Below are 21,027 nucleotides of genomic sequence, written 5' to 3'. Positions count from 1 at the left end.
CAAACTGTAGTGAGTTTATTGATCTGCTGTCACTCTATGTGAGCGGAGTAACAAACAAGGGTGAAGAGGCTGCAGGACTGCTGTTATTGCAGAACATCACACGGCTATCAGCCAATCAGACTCGAGAACCAGACAGAACTGTTGTATAAAAACAAATACATCTCAAGCAGTCCTTACAATTGTCATGACAACTTGACAATTATACCAAGTCAACATAACTCGTCATCAATTTGTTATAAACATGAGGGTCATGAGTATTTTTCCGATCACTTTTTCAGTCATTAAAAGTGCAAATTATGCTGTCAAATAATTTTTAAGAGCGTCATTAATATTTAGTGACAATTTAATGACAAATTCAGCTTGTATCACTGTAGTTGACGTCGAAAAATATTAATAACGCTGTTATAAAATTCATTGCATATTTATAATGCTTCATGACGGTCATGTTTATGACAGATTTATGACAAGTTTTCTAGTCTTGGTATAATTGTCAAGTTGTCATGACAATTGTAAGGTCTGCTTGTGATGTATTTGTTTTTATACAACAGTTCTGTCTGGTTCTCGAGTCTGATTGGCTGAGAGCCGTATGATATTCTGCAATAACAGCAGTCATGCAGCCTCTTCACCCTTGTGTGTTACTCCGCCCACATAGAGTGACAGCAGATCAATAAACTCACTACAGTTTGACAAATATATTTCAACAGTTTGGCAACATAAGGTGCTTTTAAGGCTTTTTTTAGGAAAAAATGTAGTTATTTAGATTGCATCAATGCAGTTTGTTTGTTTGATATTGCCTATTTTAAATATTTATAAGTTTGGAGATTCAGATCGGCCATTAGCCTCTCACTGAGCAGAAGTTGTCACGACAAAAATAACAGGTTGTGATGTATTTATGTCAAGTTGTCATAAGAAACAATGTCATCTTTACATTTATAACCACATAGCTAAGTTGTTATGACAGTTGCTATAAGCATGCATAAAATCTCCTTCGCATTCATGTCTAATGTCACGATTATAAAGGTTTTGTTGGGGATGAAAAAAATACTATGGAAGTCAATGGCTAGCATCAACTGTTTGGTTTAACAGCATTCTGTTGTGTTGGGTGGCATGGTGGCTCGGTGGTTAGCACTGTCGCCCCACAGCAAAAAGGTTGCTGGTTCGAGTCCTGGCTGGGCCAGTTGACATTTCTGTGTGGAGTTTGCATTTTCTCCCCGTGTTGGTGTGGGATTTCTCCGGGTGCTCCGGTTTCCCCCAAAGTCCACAGACATGCGCATAGGTGAATTGGATATTCACCTAAATTGGAAAAGTTGGCGGTTCATTCCGCTGTGGTGACCCCTAATAACAAAGGGACTAGGCTTAGGGAAAATGAATGAATGAATGAATGAGATTGGAGAAACTTGAGGGTGACTAAACTGAGAAAACAGTGCACATTTTACTGGTAAGGACTTTAAAAAATACCAGTGCACCATATTAAACCCGTTGATCTACTACAGAAACACAAAGCTATTCAAAGTAACCCAGTGTATGCCTGATGTTGACACCCTGTTCTCCTAATATCTTTAATTAGCTGGCAGAACAACTACCAATGAGGAGCTGGAAGACATGTTGGAGAGTGGGAAGCTTGCAATCTTCACTGATGATGTAAGTTTGACCAATGCCAAACTTGTCCAAACTAAGGGTACTTTAACCACAATGATCGTGCTAATAAATAATTTTCGAAAAGTCACACATACAGACAAGAACACTGTGAAAACAACCTCGGTCTGTGAAATCAACTAAAAATGCTGTATTTTGCGTGCCAGGCCAGTAGTTGGCGATGTCACTTTGTAAAGACACACTGTGAACACATATGCCGTTTTGTTGATGTTTTTGTCAATTACTTGTGCATGAATATAGACTGAGCTCATAATACACTTGAAAACTGTTTGCTTTCATAAAAGTTTAGTCATTTTATTTCACTGTTTTCAAAATACTAAAACATTTTCTCTGTGCGACAGATCAAAATGGACTCCCAGATGACCAAGCAGGCACTAAATGAGATTGAGACCCGACACACTGAGATCATTAAGTTGGAGAACAGCATCCGTGAGCTGCACGATATGTTTGTGGACATGGCCATGCTGGTGGAGAGTCAGGTACATCTGAAAATACGACACAGAAAATTACATGTTCATTTGATCAAGTCTGGCAGACACCCAGGAAGAAAATACTACTTTAATGTGTGCTAAGGCACTAATTGGGTTTTTTGCGTAGGGGTAAAAAGACAGATGTGTACTACTAGTAGTAAACTATGTTATTTTATTTTTTATATTACTTCAGTATTGAAATAGTTTGGAATTAGGAATTATTTAATTTTAAATAAGAATAAAGTGAATAGAATAAACTAAAATGTTTGTAGGATATGAGTGTAAATGAGTGTTTATGGGTGTTTTCCAATACTGGGTTGTAGCTGGAAGGGCATCTGCTGCGTAAAACATATGCTGGAATAGTTGGTGGTTCATTTCACTGTGGCAACCTCTGATATAGAGACTAGCCAAAGTAAAAATGAATGAATAAATAAGAATAGTTTTTATTAAAATTTACGATTATTTTTTTTGTTATGTGATGATAATTAAATTTTATAGGTCAATTTATATATATATATATATATATATATATATATATATATATATATATATATATATATATATATATATATATATATATATATATATATATTCGGAAGGTAATTGTTGGTAATATCACATTATATTACAAAGTGATTTTATATACAAACTGGTTTGTAACTGTGGTGAAAATTAAATGTGAAAATATTGGTGCGATTACATTTTATTGTCACTCTGCAACATATCTATGTAAATATAACACCCTGACCCTTAATGTATTAAAATATATAAAATAATAAACAAACGTACAAAATTTAGGGGTGGCTCAGTGGGTAGTACACTATCACCTCACAGTAACAAGGTCACTGGTTCTAGTCCCAACTGGGTCAGTTGACATTTCTGTATGGAGTTTGGATGTTCTCCCCGTGTTGGCGTGGGTTTCCTTCCGGTGCTCCGGTTTCCCCCATAGTCCAAACACATGCGCTAGAGGTGAATTGAATGACTAAATTGGCCATAGTGTATGTGTGTGAATGAGTGTGTTTCCCAGTGCTGGGTTGCAGCTGGAAGAGCATCCGCTGTGTAAAACATATGCTGGATAAGTTGGCGGTTGATTCCATTTTGATGATCCCTGATTAATTAGAGACTACGCCTAAGGAAAAGGAATGAATGAATGAATGTATACTATTACAGTATTTAAATAGTATGAATTAGTGATGATTTCATTTTAAGTTTGATTAAACATTCCGATTTTTTTGTTATGTTATTATAGTTTTATTATAGGTCAAACATATATATTTTTTTATCTATGTTGTTGTTCACATAAAAAAATTGTATAGATTTTATATACAAACTGGTTTGTAACTGTGGTGAAAATTAAATGTGAAAATATTGGTATGATTATATTTTATTATCATTCAGCAAAACATATTTACATAAAAATAAAACACAATTCTAATTCTGATCCTTAATGCATTAATTATATATCAAATAATAAATGAACATACAACATTTAGGGTGACAAAGTGGCTCAGTGGTTAGTCCAAAGACATGCGCTATAGGTGAATTGAATAAACTAAATTGGCTGTAGCGTATGTGTGTGAATGAGTGTGATGTTTCCCAGTACTGGGTTGCAGCTGGAAGGGCAGGTGTAAAACATATGCTGGATAAGATGATGGGTCATTCCACTGTGGCGACCCCTGATGAATAAAGAGACAAAGCCGAAAGCATGAATGAATGAATGAATGAAAATACAAAATTTTGTAATATTTTAAAGGCGTCTGGCTGAAAAATGGGCAAAACCCAGTAGTTTGAAAGATATTAACATAGTAAAGGATTTTAAAACTACAATAATTAGTAGTTAATTATTATTTCTGATTCATTTCAAATGCAACATTTCAATTCCATTCCAGCAAAAAGGCCAAATAAACTTTACACAGCTGATGTCAGAATTATTCGCCCTACTGTGAATTGTTTTTTCTTTTTCAAATATTTACCAAATTATGTTTAATAGATCAAGAAAATTTTAAAAGTATTTCCTATAATATTTTTTCTTCTGGAGAAAGTCTAATTTGTTTTATTTCGGCTAGAATAAAAGCAGATTTAATTATTTTTTTAAACATTTTAAGGTCAATATTATTAGCCCCCTTAAGCAATGTTTTTTTGTTTTTTTTTGATTGCCTAAAGAACAAACATTGTTATTCAATTACTTGCCTAAATACCCTAACCTGCCTTATTAACCTAGTTAAACTTTTAAATGTCATTTTAAGCTGAATACAAGTATCTTGAAAAATATCTAGTCAAATATTATTTACTGTCATCATAGCAAAGATAAAAGAAATCAGTTATTGGAGATGAGTTATTAAAACTATTATGATTAGAAATGTGTTAAAGAAAATCTTCTCTTCGTTAAACAGAAATTGAGAACATTTAAACATTTAACAGCGTGTCAAATTCTTTGTGCCCAAACATGATGCACACTCTAAAATGTAACTCAAGGAGAGCCATTTATTTATTGCCACACAGCCAAGGACAGCGGAAATGGTTTACATGACATTGCTATAGAATGCCATCGTGTTAAAATACAAGGACAGGCCCCACGGATCAACCTGGGGTTAAGAGCCTTTGCTCAAGGGTAAAAGGAGATGCACTAAAGCAGTGTTTCCCAACCTGTTCCTGGAGGCACACCGACTGTACATATTTTGAATGTCTCCCTTATGAAGCCGCCTTTCCACTGCACACGACATTTGGACACGACTGTCGGATTACGCCCCCTTGGGGCAGTCGCACAGAATTTTCAGTTCTGACGTGCACCATGGGAGAGAAGCTGTTGTCGCAGTGTCCGAAATAAAGAAGTGCAAAGGCAAGAGAATTTATTCTCAGTACGTTCACCATGGTTGAATGAATAAATGAATGCTAGAAACTCGTAGACCACTAAAAATATTGGAGGGAATGTGGAGACAACATAACATAATATTTTTATTACTTTATTACTTACATTTATGAACAGAAATGTTTTTTTTTTTAATATAGACATTTTCTGATTCAAAAGATAACCAAATAAACTACTATTTCTCATCTCGCGCACACGGACCTGCTTGGACAACACTGGAATACATCACATCCGGTCGGCCGGTCGCATACAGTCTAGTCGCAGGAGTTCAAATATTTAAACGGATCCGCAGCTCAATTCAGATTCGAATTTTCCACATACGGAGATAATCAGAACTCCAAGCAGCTCCCGGACTACTCTCCATAGGAAATGAATGACTTCCGGTCTGTCGATTGTCGTTTGTCGACCAATTTGACATCATACGATGTCTAATGTGAAACATCGCGATGGACGATTGCATCATCGGGGGAAAAAAATGTATGTGAAAAGTGCGCGGGGGGGTGGGGGTGTGTGTGCAACATGTCTGAAGAGCAAGGAGGGGTTCCGGTGGTGAGGGGTGAGAAGGGTGCGCAACTTATTTGAGTACCGGGAGGGAGTCGCAAGATTTCCCGAAGACTATCACTTGTTTGCGGGCATCCGGGAGTCTCTATGCATTTGTGGGAGACTCCAGGAACTTCCGGGAGACTTGGGAGGTCTAAGGATAACGTTTAACAACTATAATGAGCCAGCTTTGGGAGTCTTTTCTAATGTTCTGCTGAGTCTGGTGTGTTTGATTAGAAAGAGGTTGAAAATGTGTACTGTTGGTGTGCCTTCAGGAACAGTGCTGGGAAAACACTGCACTTGAGCATCATTGTTTGTGGGGTTTGACTTCAGGCAACACAAAAAAACAAACATTTAAGCACTATCAAACTAACAGAATCCTGTATTTCACGCGTTGCATATACAGTGATTGCAAATGCAAGTGTTTGCAAACACGACGATTGTTTGATGTGCCTTTTTTTGTCATTCACAGGGAGAGATGATTGACAGAATTGAGTATAACGTGGAACACTCTGTGGACTATGTAGAGAGAGCGGTTTCTGACACCAAGAAGGCTGTCAAATACCAGAGTCAGGCACGCAAGGTAAAAAACATCATCAGCTGTTCCACCTGAAGTCTTTCAACATCTTGCCCTTTATGCACAATGATTCATGCTCTCTGCACCTTGCTGGAGAACACAGGCTCGGCTGTCACGCACAATGCATTCAGAAATTACTCTTAAACCATTGAGTGAAAAACTACATTCAAGCAGATGCTGTTCACTCCCAGACGTTAGTGCTGCAGTTTAGCTGGCTGTCGGCCATTGCAGTGGTGGTCGAAAGACCGCAGACTCCACCTACTCCATTGCTTTCTGATGAGTCAAACTGCAGATCTGAAGCAGTCGCCCTATACGAACCGCATAATCGTTTTCGAATAGCGAAATTGCTGGGTGAAACCTTTACATTTACAGATACACAAGAGCTTCCGAAAACTAGGATTAGACTTGGAAATGATTGATAGTTCTGCATTTTTTTGTGACTAATAATCGAATCAAATGATAATAGTAGTTTACGAAGATTAAATCATTTATGGCAGCCTTCAGTGATCATGTAAGTGCAACTTTAAACACAAGGGGTTGCAAATCATCTGCAAAAATGAAGCTGATGTCTGCATAGTTGATGTCTGCAATAGTTCTCTACTAGCGAAATGCTTGGTAAATCTTTGCATTCACAGATTTACACGAGTTTCAAAAAATCAGGATTTGACCTGGGAATGATTGATAGATCTGCAGTAATTTGCAGTAAATAATAAAAATCAATTAGGGATAGTAATTTAAGAAGATAAAATAATTTATGACAGGATTTGGTGATGATTTAAGTACAAATAAGAACACAATGGCTGCGTCCGAAACCACATACTTCCATACTATACTGTATGTTTAAATCAGTATGCGAGCCGAGTAGCATGTCCGAATTCATAGAATTCGAAAAACAGCATGCGAGAAGCACCCGGATGATTTACTACTTCCGGCGAGATTCTGAAGTGCGCATCCCATGCATGCTGCGCTATCCCATGATGCCCCGCGAGCGAATTCATGAATGGAAGTAAAGCGACGGAAATGACGCAAGTACGTGACGTGACTGTCAAAATGGCAGATGTAGTACGCCCGAATTCCATTCATACTTTTCACGTTCATACTGTATAGAATGTACTTTTCTAGCGGCCGAGTAGTACGTTTAAATTCAAATGCAGTACCTACTGAGTAGTAGGCGGTTTCGGACGCAGCCAATGGGTTGCAAATCATCAGCAAAATTATGTCACGCAACACTTTCTACCCTATTGATTCCCATTCGTGAACGTGGGAATACAGCAGACCATAAAAACCAAGTTCAAACAAAAGGTTTTGCATGTTTCAAGCTTGGTGAACTCTGTCCTGCGAAATGTCATCATGTGATTGCGTGAGACCAATAGAAGATCAAAATGTGGCCTTTCTGTTCAGAAAATTAAAGTATGGACCAATCACACGCTTTATAAAAGTATATTCATCTTGTTTTATCCCACCCCTTTTTCGCACTGATGTACAACAGAATTTCGCAAGCTCAAATTCTAATGTCCCAAGCTCAAGCACTAGCTTTAGTTGTCGAAATTAAAGACAAAATATGTAAGATCTTTTCATTAAAATTAGAAAATCAGGATTAGACTTTGGAACGATTGATAGATCTGCAGTTATTTGCAGCAAATTAAAAAAAAAATATCGGTACGAATCGATACTGTAATTTTAAAAACATCCATTTCCTGCTAACATTTAAGTGCTGGTGAGTGCATTTTTAAACATCACTGATTTGCCACTGTTCACATGCTCAACAGAAATTACTGTGATTGGCCGTGAAGGTCATCAGTTCGCCAGACTCACCTCTGTTTACTGAGGGTAACCACAGAGACAGGGAAACTTGGGTGTTTCAAAGTCACGATTCATCAGTGGATCGCTCGAATGTCAGCTTATAGACAAACCAGCTGATCGACGTGACCTTGCAAATGCTCAACAGCACTCAAATGTTCACAGGAAATGGACGTATTTAAAATTTCAATATTGATTGGTACCGAATTCCAGTACTGTGGCAACCCTAGTTACACTTTGATGGCTTTCAGTCTTACTCTGCTTTATTCTACCATTTTAAAAATGATTAATTCATCAACGAACATGATTTGAACATGAGTCTTACAGGATGTATAAAGACCACAACTCCCATGACTCGACCCTCAGTCATTGAGTCCTCAAACTATGACTTTGTTTGTTGTGAATATGCGCCCTCTAGTGGTGAAAATTACACTTGCATTTTCTCACTCTGTACCTTATTCTTGATGTACGAAATGACGCAGCTATTTTGGCTCGAGACGTCTGACTTTAATCATTACTAGAACTTCTATGTTACTTAACTTCTATATTATAGGAACTTCTATGTTAAGCTACTTTGACACAATCTACATTGTAAAAGCACTATATGAATGAACATGAGTTACATTGACCTCCATTTTTAGACTTTAAAAACAGCTTGTTTTGCTGCTTGATGTAGCAAACTGATCTTTTTTTTTATTTTATTATACTCCTTTGTATGTGTAGTCATGAACACATTTGTTTGTAGAGCAAGTAATTTGACTGTTTTCTGCCATTTATTATTCCTGGTCATTTCTCCCAAAGGCGACTGAATCGGAAGTTCTAAAACAATCGCGAAAACGAACATACTTCTGCATTGCAGAATAAAGTCAATATGTACCAAATGGCTTTCTGTTTCCCCAAACAGAAACATTTTTATATGCATTATGCTGATCAACATTAATAATAATCGTTACTACAGTATCAGAAGCAATAATCTATAATATCGAAGCACTATCATGTAATAAAAACCTGTTTTCTAATTGTATAATTTATATTTTGTTTGTTGATAAAAAAGTAGGTAAAAAATTAAAAAGAATTAAGATAGCTGGCAAATATTTCCATTTAATATTGTTAATTTATGACCCATATACACACATCATTTCTTTCACATATTCCAGTTTACTAAGATGTTAGTACTGTATTTAGCCTTTACAGTTATGCAATACCTAATCACCTTCTTCTCAAATGCAGTCGGTGCTTTAACATATTCAGCATTCAAAGGGCCAGCGTCCCAGAGTGGCTCCTTTCATCAATAATTTAATTAACTTTTAATTAATTTAATGATTTACTTTGGTAAAGGTTTAATTGTTAATGGTTTCATTTAATGATTCAAAATGTGGTTAAGATGAGGTGATGCTACTTAAATTAGCCGACTGTGTCGTTCAAGTAATAGAGAAGCTGAATGAACTAAACAAATGATTGTTGATCTGTTTATTTACACATCTCCCTTTTCTCTTTTCGCCCTCTGCAGAAGAAGATCATGATCATCATCTGCTGTGTAATTTTGGGAGTGGTTTTGGCGTCCAGTATCGGAGGAACCCTGGGCTTCTAAACGACATGAAGAGAGTCAAACACTTGGAAAGCTGAGTGTTTTATCCACTTAAACACGAGATAAGGAAACTGTCATAAAAACGGGGGTTGGGTAGGGTTAAAAATTCAAAAATCAACCAATCGAGAAAATAAATAAATCAATAAATAAAGGAGATGTTACGTACTAGATGATTTAAATATATATATATATACAAAAAGTGGGTTCAAATAAACATAATATTTACAAACTGTACATGTAAATGTATTGAACATACAAGCGGCACATGGGTTACTACTACCTGTAAAGGAATAAAAATCAATTTTGTTTTTATTTATTTTCTTTTTCTTTTAGCGTTGCTTTCGTTTTTGGGGGGGCCTCCAGGACAGTGCCAGCAACTGCTAAATTGTTTTTACGTTTCGGCAGAACATGGTGTTTGGCAAACCATACTAGCATTATGAATACTAACCAACTGACTGCATAGATGTTTTAGATACTAGTGCTAGTCCGATTTCAATGGCCTAAAGTTCCGAGTGGTTGCTTGCATTCAGACGAAAACCTCTCATTATTGCATTATTAGCTCATTGCCGATGGAGTGCTGTAGTTTAAAAGCACCGTCAACCTCATAGCCGAATTTCTGTCGTAGTAGTTTTACTGTGGGCAAACGTAAACGACGAAGAAGAAAAAAAGAAGCACACATCATTGCGAATTCTGAGAGGACATGTTTCGGCAAGTTTGTACTTGACAGTGATTTTCTTTTGATGTACTGTAGAAAGGAACGAACATTTCATTTCAACACGTTTAGAAAGCTACGCTGGGATCGATAGAGTGGCATTGCGCAAACTGTTGAACTATGCAGTTTTGATAGTGATTCGCCCCTGCTTTTTGAATTTATTTACGGAAATCTAGGGATTGATCAAGAGACAAATTGTATTTGTCTATGGCGAAGATTTCACGGGAACATTTTGATCAATACTTGAAGCAACGCCTAGCCTAAATATTATTTTTATTGGAAGGTGGTTAGGTCTGCTGAAAGGAGTTTCCTTGTTCTGTTTTTTTTCATTTAGTTTTGCGCTTTTTGTTTATTTGCCTTGTTTTATATTTTAACTATTAAACATGAACAGCTTGAACAGGGCCGTTTTGGTTTCGAAGGATTGATCTGCGAGTTTGCGTGACGTTTTTCACCTTGGTGCTAGTTAACGTAGAGAGACCAATAAAAGGAAATACTGGAACGTGAGAAACACTAAGACCCTTATTGTTAGATTATACATATCTGAAACGGTAGTGGTCAACGCAGATGTTGACTAAACATTTACTTGTAGATGCACCTCGTACGGTTGGTCAGGACACTTAATATGCAGTGAAGATTAGACGTACTTCTCTAAACACCCTGAGTGACGGCATTTTGTCAAGTTGATGCTAGCTTAAAGTAAAACGCTTCGATTTCGTCCAAAGATTGATTTACTTTTTAGTTTATTTTTGGAAAAGCAAATTAAATAGTTCATTTTCTTTCGCGGATAGAAAGTGCCAGCTTGGTCAGCTTGTTTTAAATTCAAGGGCTAAAATTAAAACCAAACTTTAGCTCTGTTTATTTTATTATTTTGGCTTTTGTTGATACAGAATCCCTCTTGGCTTGATTCCGATTCGTCACACTCTTAGAAAGACCTTACCCTCATGTTCATGACGTTACAGAACATGTACCAACTCCATAAGTGCACTCCTTTTCTCAATAAGGACTTCATTTTTCCACGGAATAGATAACAGGAGCCCCCCCTCGACTCCGTCCCGCTATACCCCTATACCTACCCAAAGCGAAGCAGTAGGGAACAGGAATGATTTTGGGGATAAATACTGTACACTTTTTACAAAGCCTGAGGCAGAGGGCCGGGACTATTTTGCTTTAATCATTCCAGTAACGTCCAGCATGTTTTCTTTGAAACTTCTGTGTATTTAGTGTCGAATCACTTACATGTATGGTAAAAATGAGGTAAATATGTATGTCGGTGTTGTTTTTAGTAGACGATATAGCTGGAAGGCCCTTATTTGTTAACGCATGCAACTTTCGCTTTGTTAGTTTGCATGGCTCTCGATCATGTGTGCACTTTACAATCAAAGAAAACGACGTCTTATGCCACCGCATCTTTTTGAGTTGTACCGTTTTCCGTTTTGTTACTACGTTGACTCGTTTGTTGGTTCATTTATGGTGACTCTTTAAGGGTTGGATGGGGGGGGAATGACTTCATTTAATAGTTCATCATGACCCTGACGATGCTGGAGTTTTACCGTGGTCCCCATGAGTGTGTTCCCTGTGGATGTGCACAGTTTGTTGTCGGGTATTTTGTTCCCAAAACACGGTCATAGTGTAAAACGATGTATATCCCCCTTCCCCCCTGCCCTCCTCACCCTCCGGAATCATTTTTGCGCATCTTGTTCATTTCGCCCTTCCCCCCGATGTTTCCCGAACTTGATTGTTGTGCTTAACTGGTGATGATACGTGAATTCTTTCGTAAGACTATTCTTTATTGTGAGTCGTGTGCTGCGAATTGTGTCGAATTGTGCAACTCAAAAGGCCATGTATGCGTGCCCTGTCCCTTCTGCATTTTTTCCTTTTTTACGTACACGTTGCTGTATATGTGAGCATGAGCATTTGTGTGTGCGCGTGTGTGTGTGTGTGTGTGGTTGTGAGTGTGTGTGTGCTCGTCTGCTGTCGGAGCCCTCGGTCGCATCCGCAACGCCAACCGGGGCTTCTCTGGTCTGCAGGTCTATGATATGCGCTCCAGTTTTGTGCCGACTTCATTCAAATGTTAAGAAAAGTAATAAGACTAAAAAGCCAAAGCATTATGCGAGTACAGAGCACAATGTTACAGTCGACTGTATTGTGTAGTCCTCCCCGGCCGTAAATCTCGTGAACTATCTTGTGTATGCATTTACTATGTTTTCATTTCCACTGCTTTCAGCGACAAGGTTCTTGATATAAAGGTTTATTTATTTATTTATTTATATTCCTTCTGAACAATATGTATAATGTGTACTACACGAGCTTGTTCGTTTTAAAGCACTTTCTCCAAAAACAGCTACGTACAAAATATCCCCAACAAATGTTGTGTGTACTGTATGTTGGTTTTCTTTCGATCTTTGTACCCTCGATGATGCTGTTTATGTTTATGGCCCTTGTTCAACTCACTTGCATTGCTTCCTCTGTGCTGGCAATACATTAGACGTAGACATTAGATCAGCTCTGGTTAAAAGAAAATGAAACAATAATAATAAAAAGAAGAAAAAAAAAACCTGTATACTAACACGGGCACAGATCTGGATGAAAGTTTTCTCAGTTGTCTTATTTTATTTTGTCAACACTGTTTTTGGATGTTCGTCACACAGACACTGATATGACCAGACAGCACTGGCATAACACAGCACATTGAGAAGGCATTTTGTAAATGAGTGAAAATTACAAACTACTTATATATGAAGAAAAAAAAACTATGTACCTTTTAGAGCTTAACTGCATAATAGTCTTTTTGGTTGGGGTTGTTGAGTGCCCCGTCACTGCAGGTGAAGAAAAAGACCCAATCCGTTTGGACACGCAACACGTTCTTCGAAGCCGTCTGCAACTGCGTAGCCTGCTTTGTAGATCCAACCTAATCTCACGAGGAAACATGCGTATTTTACGTTTTGTCAGTTTAGTGGCTAATTCGTACAAATTCGAGTTCAGTTGTACGAAAACGTACAATTTTAAAAAGGAGGCGTGGTACCTGACTCCGCCCCTAAACCCAACTTTCATTGGCAGATAATGAGATTATCCGAATTACCCACTAAATCAAAAACGTACAAATTGCCATGAGATTATGTTGGTAGATCGCAAAGCTCGCTACGCTTTAGCTGTCTGACGAACAGCTCTCAAAGACTTTTAGGTTAACGGATACGACTTCTCGACTAATGGGCACCCAAGACCTGCGATGGTGATGTTTCTCAACAGCCCCAGCCATGATCCTCCTTAATTTCATCCCCTTTTGTGTCATTCCTTTGATGTATATTCCCATTAAAATTTATACCAGTATTCTTGTTTCAGTGTTAGATTTAGAACGAGGAAAACGGTTTGCGGAGATGGTGCTCAAACTGTGATTTCAGCAAAATGACCATCATTCGCCGAGTAATGATGTGATGAAAACACTACTCTAATTAGAACGGGAAGACGACTGGATGAGGATGACATAATTGAATTATACCATTATCAAATGTGATGAATTATATAACTACGATGATTTTAAAGAATCCCGAGAAGTTGTGTTATATTAGTAGTACTTATGAATGCTCGCGATTTTGTCAATCTGAACTGAATCTTTGTCTTGTAATTATTGTAAATATTTCAAAGAGAGGAAAAAAAATGACTTGCATGTCCATGTATAAAACTACTAAAATAGTTCCGGTCAAAGTTGGGAGGTTGATTGATTTTCTCGTTCTTTGCCCGCTTGTCCTAAAAGCAGCATCTTACGCTTTCAGTGATGTCAAGGGTGCTCTAGAACCAAGAAAAGTGGAACAATGCTTTTCCATCAGATTCAATATAATACGTCGTGTTACCTCAGAGAGCCATCAGCGGGTTAACTCTGGGGGAAAAAAAAAGTGCTTCCCTCCATGTACACCATCAATAGGTCTACAGGTCAAATGCACACTATCTGTAGCTTCCAGGCACCGCTTCTCCTGCAAAGCTCCACCTCATTGGCAATGCCAAATTTAGTACAATTAGCAGCATTTTTTGTGCATTTCGTGTTATATTCACAATCGGAAATCCTAGACTGTAGCAGGGCTGAAACAGAAAGCTCTAAGGATGAGCTCTATTTGAAGAGTGGAAGTTTCTTTCAAAGTACAGTAAAAAAATAAATAATAACGCTCAACGCAAACACTCATCTGTGCAATACAAAGAAAAGGGCTTTCTCACACATGCATTTGAAAGCACTGAAGAACGCCGACTTCAATGTTATTGTGGGACTCGAGAACAGCCGCCGCTTTATGTGTCGCCACACGTCTTCTCGCCCGCTATATAAAGTGCATTCAGGGCAGAAACCGCAATGAGAAGGGCACCGAGGATGCGAAGGAAGAAATCAAATCGATTTCTGCAACTTTGACTGGAATTGCAACTTCTGTCTTTTATTTTCTGTGTGTGTATGTGTGTACTGTATTGTAAAAAAAGGAAAAAGATACAAACAAACAACCTAACTGTCCCTCTCTCCCCCCACTTTCTCTCTTGTAATACTGTTTGCTGTTCTGTTTGGTTAGTGTGGCGTACCAGTATCCCTCTCCTCCCCTAAACCCTTTGCTATCTTCCTCCCTTCTCTCACAATCTCTCTCTCTCTCTCTCTCTCTCTCTCTTTCTCTCTCCCTCTTTTCTCCATGGATCTTTAAGATGAGAACTCTATGCAGATGCTGTCTTTTATAAGTGTGTCAAAATTTTAAGTTGAAATGAAAAATGAAAAAAGAAAAACCCCAACAAACAGATATTATGAACTGAAACAAAAAATAAAGAAAAACGATTGTCCAGTGTACAACGGCTGTAGTTGTCTTCCCTACTTTTACTCCTTTCACCAAGCAAATGCACTGAGCTAGTTTTCACACCGCATTGCCCGGTGCAGCGTCATCATGGATTTAGATGTTACTGCCAACTTTTTGGGAGAAATAAAAGCAGCTGGTGTTTCAAGTATATGACAAAATCTTGTTGATCCAAGTTTTAAGAGCAACAAATAATAGCTTGACTTCTAGTTGATCATTTGGGAAAGTGTCAGAAAGTAGATTTTTCTGATGAATCATCTGTTGAAGTGCATCCCAATCATCACAAATACTGCAAAAGACCTACTGGAACCTGCAAAGACCCAAGATTCTCACAGAAATCAGTCAAGTTTAGTGAAGGAAATATCATGGTTTGGGGTTACATTCAGAATGGGGGAGTGCAAGGGATCTGCAGAGTGGATGGCAACATCAACAGGCTGAGGTATCAAGACATTTGTGCTACCCATTACATTACAAACCACAGGAGAGGGCGAATTCTTTAGCAGGATAGCGCTCCTTCTCATACTTAGGCCTCCACATCAAAGTATGTCAATCAAAGAAGGTCAAGGTGCTCCAGGATTGGCCAGCCCAGTCACCAGACATGAACATTATTGAGCATGTCTGGGGTAAGATGAAGGTGGAGGCATTGAAAATAAATCCAAAGAATCTTGATGAACTCTGGGAGTCCTGCAGGAACGCTTTCTTTGCCATTCCAGATGACTTTATTAATAAGTGATTTGAGTCATTGCAGAGATGTATGGATGCTGTCCTCCAAGCTCATGGGAGTCAGACACAATATTAACTCTGTTTCCACTGTGGCATGACTTTATACTCTATACTGGACATTATTTCTGTTAGGTGACAAGACTTTTGTCTCAGCAAAGTCAGACCTTACTGTCCTAATGAAATAACAAAAAATCAAGGCATGATCATTTTTTTTATTTTGGTAAAATAAGCGTAATCTAGAGGCCTTTGCCTTTCTTTTAAACCCCTTCTGATTCCAAATGATCAACTAGAAGTCAAGTTATTATTTGTTGTTCCTAAAACTTGGATAGGCGACAAGACTTTTGACAGGTAGTGTACTGCCTGTTGGCATCCAACATAAACCCTCAATTAAATCAATAGATTTTGATCCTGAAAATTGGTCAGTCGTGCTAGCAGCATCATGTTTAATCCTCTTTTCTACATTTTACACAAACTAAATTGTGAATTGTGCACATTTAGAACAACAAGATCCATTGGTTTAGTGAAAATGCTAAATAATCAGCTGTCATTTAGTAAACTAAATCCATCCGAACAGTGCTAAAGATGTTTCATCCACTGTAAAGCATTGGACACGCTTTCAATTAACTATTAAGTCAGCCACGTTCACCCCAGACCCCTGTGTGCAAAGTAGATAAAGTTATTTAGAAAGATAATGGGGTTTTGCTCAATTACGCTGTTATTGATTGCGCCAGAAGATGCCCTGGGAGTTGTGCAAGACCAACAAGTGCTTAACATTACTCTAAATTAATTAATTTAGTCCTTTCAGTGAAAACTTGCCAAACTTGGCAGGTATGAAGGGCTGGTTTTCCAGTTGCTAAGCAACAGGCTGTAAAGTTTCATTTAAAAATAATTCAGCCACTGTGCGCTGTTTGAGCTACATGCTTTGTATGTTAATCTTTTATGCTGGGGTTTGGAGGTATCGCTCTCAATTCGGTCCAAACATGAATTATGCATAGCTTCCATAGGTGTAGAAACACCGTGAGTGATGCATGCAATTTCATCTTCACACTCTTTGAAATGCTTTCAATAGAGACGCCATTCCAGAATGAAAGGGTACACTTTAAATGCCCAGATGATGCACGTATTTAACTGGAAATTGAATGTTGGTGCACTCAACTGTTGCAGCATCCATGTGTAGTGGATGGGAGCAAGGTTTTCAGGCATGATTACGAATGACATAATAAGCTTATGAAATTCATACACTAGTGCATACTAGTGTACATTTAGTTCTACGGCACCAAACCACAAAACTGTATGCACTGAAACTAGTCTCTCACAGTAAATACTGCGGTCCCACTTTATATTAAGTGGCCTTAACTAATATGTACTTACACAGAAACTAATAGTTTGCTACAATGTACTTATTGTGTAAATACATGTATTTACTGTGTACTTATGCTTGATTAAATACATGTATGTAATTACATCTGTAATTAACTTTTGTAATTACATTTGTAAATACACTGTTGACCATCCCTTACACCTTAACCCACCCTTAAACCTACCCACGCCACCAAACCTGTCCACAACCCAACCTCTATCCCAACTTAAAAGTACCACAAGTGTTCTCAAATACATTATAAACACAGTAAATACATTGTATTTATTTTTTTGATGTAAGTACATAGTAGTTAAGGACACTTAATATAAAGTGGGACCAATACGGCTTTTAAACTAAAGGAATAAAATATGTGTAGACTGCAAAATTCAGTCTTACCTAAAGGATCTTTCACCATCTAGTGGACGCTTCAAGACCTCCAGTCAATCTTTCATCCATTCAGACAGTTCTGCACCCAGCACCTAAGAATCAGACACGTTTAAACCAGGAATTTCTGCAGATTTTATGTAAGTAAATTTAAGAGGCTTGAGATCCATTTTTAAGTAAATGCAAACTTGAATCCCAAACTACTGACGACTGTTCAGTTTTTTAACCTATTAAGATTCATTCATTCATTTTTTTTTTTCGGCTTAGTCCCTTTATTAATCCGGGGTCGCCACAGCGGAATGATCCGCCAACTTATCCAACACGTTTTAAACAGCGGATGCCCTTCCAGCTGCAACCCATCTCTGGGAAACATCCATACACACTCATTCACTCACACATACACTATGGACAATTTAGCCTACCCAAGCACCGCATGTCTTTAGACTGTGGAGGAGACTGGAGCACCCGGAGGAAACCCACGCGAACGCAGGGAGAACATGCAAACGCCACTCAGAAACGCCAACTGAGCCGAGGCTTGAACCAGCGACCTTCTTGCTGTGAGAAGACAGCACTACCTACTGCGCCACCGCGTTAAGATAACCAAGCAAAATAAATGTTACATTCTTTCTCAGTGATTTTGTTTGTAAATATCTTAATATTCTTCAATCAAGATGCAACAGACAATAATTCTTGTTTTCCTTGAATCTATTCAATATAGCAAGGTTATGATTAAAACAAGCTCAAATCTTTCAATAGATCTTCATCTTAGTTTAAACGAGTTTTTATACCTCACTAAACATATAATGATATAATAATGTTCAGATATTTGTACTGGAAAAGAAAATGCTGAAGAAAAATATGAATATTTGTTATTAAAAGTGCCTAGCTTACTACCTTTTAGGCCTTACTATGAAGGTGCTTCAAAAGATCCACAAATAAACACCCTGACTGTGTATTTCAAATGTCGTCTATATAAATAGAAAAAAATATTTTATACTATTAATAAACAATCATTTTTACCTCAAGTTGTTTTTTTTTTTTTTTACAGTAAATGGTCAGCAATTATTACAGTATAATGAAAAATTGTGAACTAGAGAGGGAACATAGAGGATGCCAGGGGGATAAAACGGTAAAGAAAAATAATTCAATAAGTTAAATAAGAAATACATATAAAGTAAAGCTTAAAATAAAAATAAAATGTTAAGAGTGTAAGTAATTCAAAATGAAGTACTGATGATACAGGGGAATTTTAAATAGGGAATGACAAGATAATGTTTTCCTAGCCTTAGTGTTGCCCGAACAGGAAAGTCTTTCAAAGTATTATTTCAATTTTTTACGAATACCTAAAAAAGCGGGTTATTATTGGAGAATTTGCCTTTATGGATGTGATATTTAGCAGGTAAAAGATATATGAAGTAGAATGCTTTCTTGGTATTATTGTCTGTATCAATAAAACCAAATAACTAATTTTACCAAAACAAAGAAAAATTGGATTATATAAACTCAATCACAAATATGCAAAACCCCAAAATATTTTTGTGTAGGTTCAGTACCAAAATAAATGTAGTTGTTTCAGTTTGTAAATTACAGAAAGCGCACATTATGTCAATATCCGGTTTAAATCTTTTTAAATAGCAACTTACTGGGTAGAATCTGCGGATTAATTTAAAGGAAACTTCTCTGATTTTGTTCACAATAAGGCACAAGTGTCAAACTTAGTTCCAAAAGGGCCGCAGCTCTGCACAGTTTAGTTCCAACCCTAATTAAACACACCTGATCAAACTAATTGAGTGCTTCAGGCTTGTTTGAAACCTACAGGTAAGTGTGTTGGAGCAGGGTTGGAACTAAACTGTGCAGGGCTTCGGCCCTCCAGGAATTGAGTTTTAACAACCCTGCAATAAGGCATTTGCATTTTTACTATCTGGCGTCAGTGACGTTAACGCGTCATTTCCGGACAAACAACTCTTGAAAGTGAATAACGACATTATTTTAGTCACTAAACTTAAGACTATATCTTGAATACAATGCTCAAATTGTATTGTCAAATATATAACTATGATGTTTTGTGTCATTTGATAAGTTTGAAAGACGTTATCTCCAAATGATGCTGAATATTGATGCCTCAAAAATTGTTCGTTTGAAAGGACATGAAGGTGAGTATAACAAGTTTCACTTATCATTTAACAATGAAATTTTCGATGTAGGTTAATGTTATACTTGCATTTTCACATTTAAAATAGCAAACTAACACATGACTTTTGTATAAACATAAACGTTACCAGGTAGAGGCAGGTAGGCCTATGCGTCTGCTGTGCTGAGGTACAGAATGGCGCGCTTTGTTCAAGCTGACGTCACGGAAACAAGCAGCAATTCCTTGGTCAGCCTGTAGTGGTCGCTGCACGATTCGTCACGGATTCCCATACATAGTCATATCAGTTTATTTCTGCATTTAATTATACTCAATTATCTGCTACATACATCTGCTATATTTAGTTTTTTAAAGGGAAAAGAACATTGCTGATTTTGATGTTCTCAGATAATAAAATAATTCATTTTGCTTTCGTTTTTGCACGTTTATATAAAACATCTGCTATCCACAAGGACATAAGAGCTAGGGCCTGTACAGTGAAGCCAGATTAGCTGGCTAGCTAGTTGAGTTTCGGTTTAATCTGCACTGATAATTGGTTTTAGGTACCATGAAGGTAGCTCAGCTGCTCCATAATACATGGCAACAAAGAGTGATTTAAATCAAACTGCCTTCATGTTGCCAAAAATCAAAGATTGTTGCAAACTACACTGGAACACCCAGCTAATCCAGCCTCATATTATAGTGCCATGGTGGCTCAAAATGATTCAAGTACCACATTGAACCAGGACTTAAAGTGATTAGAAAATGTACTTGCACTTTTCTTACCCTCAAGTGGTTACAGAAGTTCAATGTTTTTTCTTTCTTCAGTTGAACAGAAAATAATACATTTTGAAACGATTTTGCTTTCATACTATCGCTACCAATGGCTACCATTTTCCAGCATTCTTTAAATTATAATCTTTGTCTAGCAGAAGAAAAAGCCTCCAAAATGTCTGGAACCACTTGAGAGTGAGTAAAAGTAAATTTTCAGGCGGGTGAACTAGCCGTATAATGTAGTCCAAACAATAAATTTCTCCAAACGTAAAAAGAAAACCACCGAGCAAAGAAAAAAAGATTTATCAATAACATAAGTACTAGATGTGCACTTAATATTGTAGTTTAAAAATATTTTACTATACATTAGTGTATAAAAACTGGACTTAATAATGGTTTAAACTTTGAACAAAAAGCAGGTTTTATAATTTGAGAAAAGATGATGGTAGTTCCATCCATTAACATTAGCGAATATGTTTTAGCTTTGTTTGAAAACTTGCTGGTCAGAGTTAACTTAACCTGCTACCTTTTGTCAGGTGCATTGAACCAGTAGTTTCCAAAGTGGGGTTCGCTGGATAATGGGGGGGGGGGGGTAGTTTATGTTTATGAAACAGTTGGATTGAGCAGATAAA

The 21,027-nt window shown here is 37.4% G+C and overlaps 1 protein-coding gene across 1 annotated transcript in view; it reads left to right on the top strand.

The window, feature by feature from the left end:
- Positions 1 to 9,503, top strand: part of stx1b (syntaxin 1B) — a 91,194-nt gene extending 81,691 nt beyond the window's left edge. The window contains 4 exon segments of the mRNA NM_131523.1: positions 1,568 to 1,641; positions 1,998 to 2,135; positions 6,008 to 6,118; positions 9,423 to 9,503. Of these exon segments, the coding sequence (NP_571598.1) occupies positions 1,568 to 1,641; positions 1,998 to 2,135; positions 6,008 to 6,118; positions 9,423 to 9,503 (404 nt within the window).
- The last annotated feature ends 11,524 nt before the right edge of the window (positions 9,504 to 21,027 follow it).

Source organism: Danio rerio, chromosome 19 (assembly GCF_052040795.2).
Source record: "Danio rerio strain M-AB ecotype USA chromosome 19, GRCz13ab, whole genome shotgun sequence".
Taxonomy (NCBI): Eukaryota; Metazoa; Chordata; class Actinopteri; order Cypriniformes; family Danionidae; genus Danio; species Danio rerio.
The sequence above is the reverse complement of the archived record's forward strand: the minus strand, read 5'-3'. Positions and strand labels throughout refer to the sequence as shown.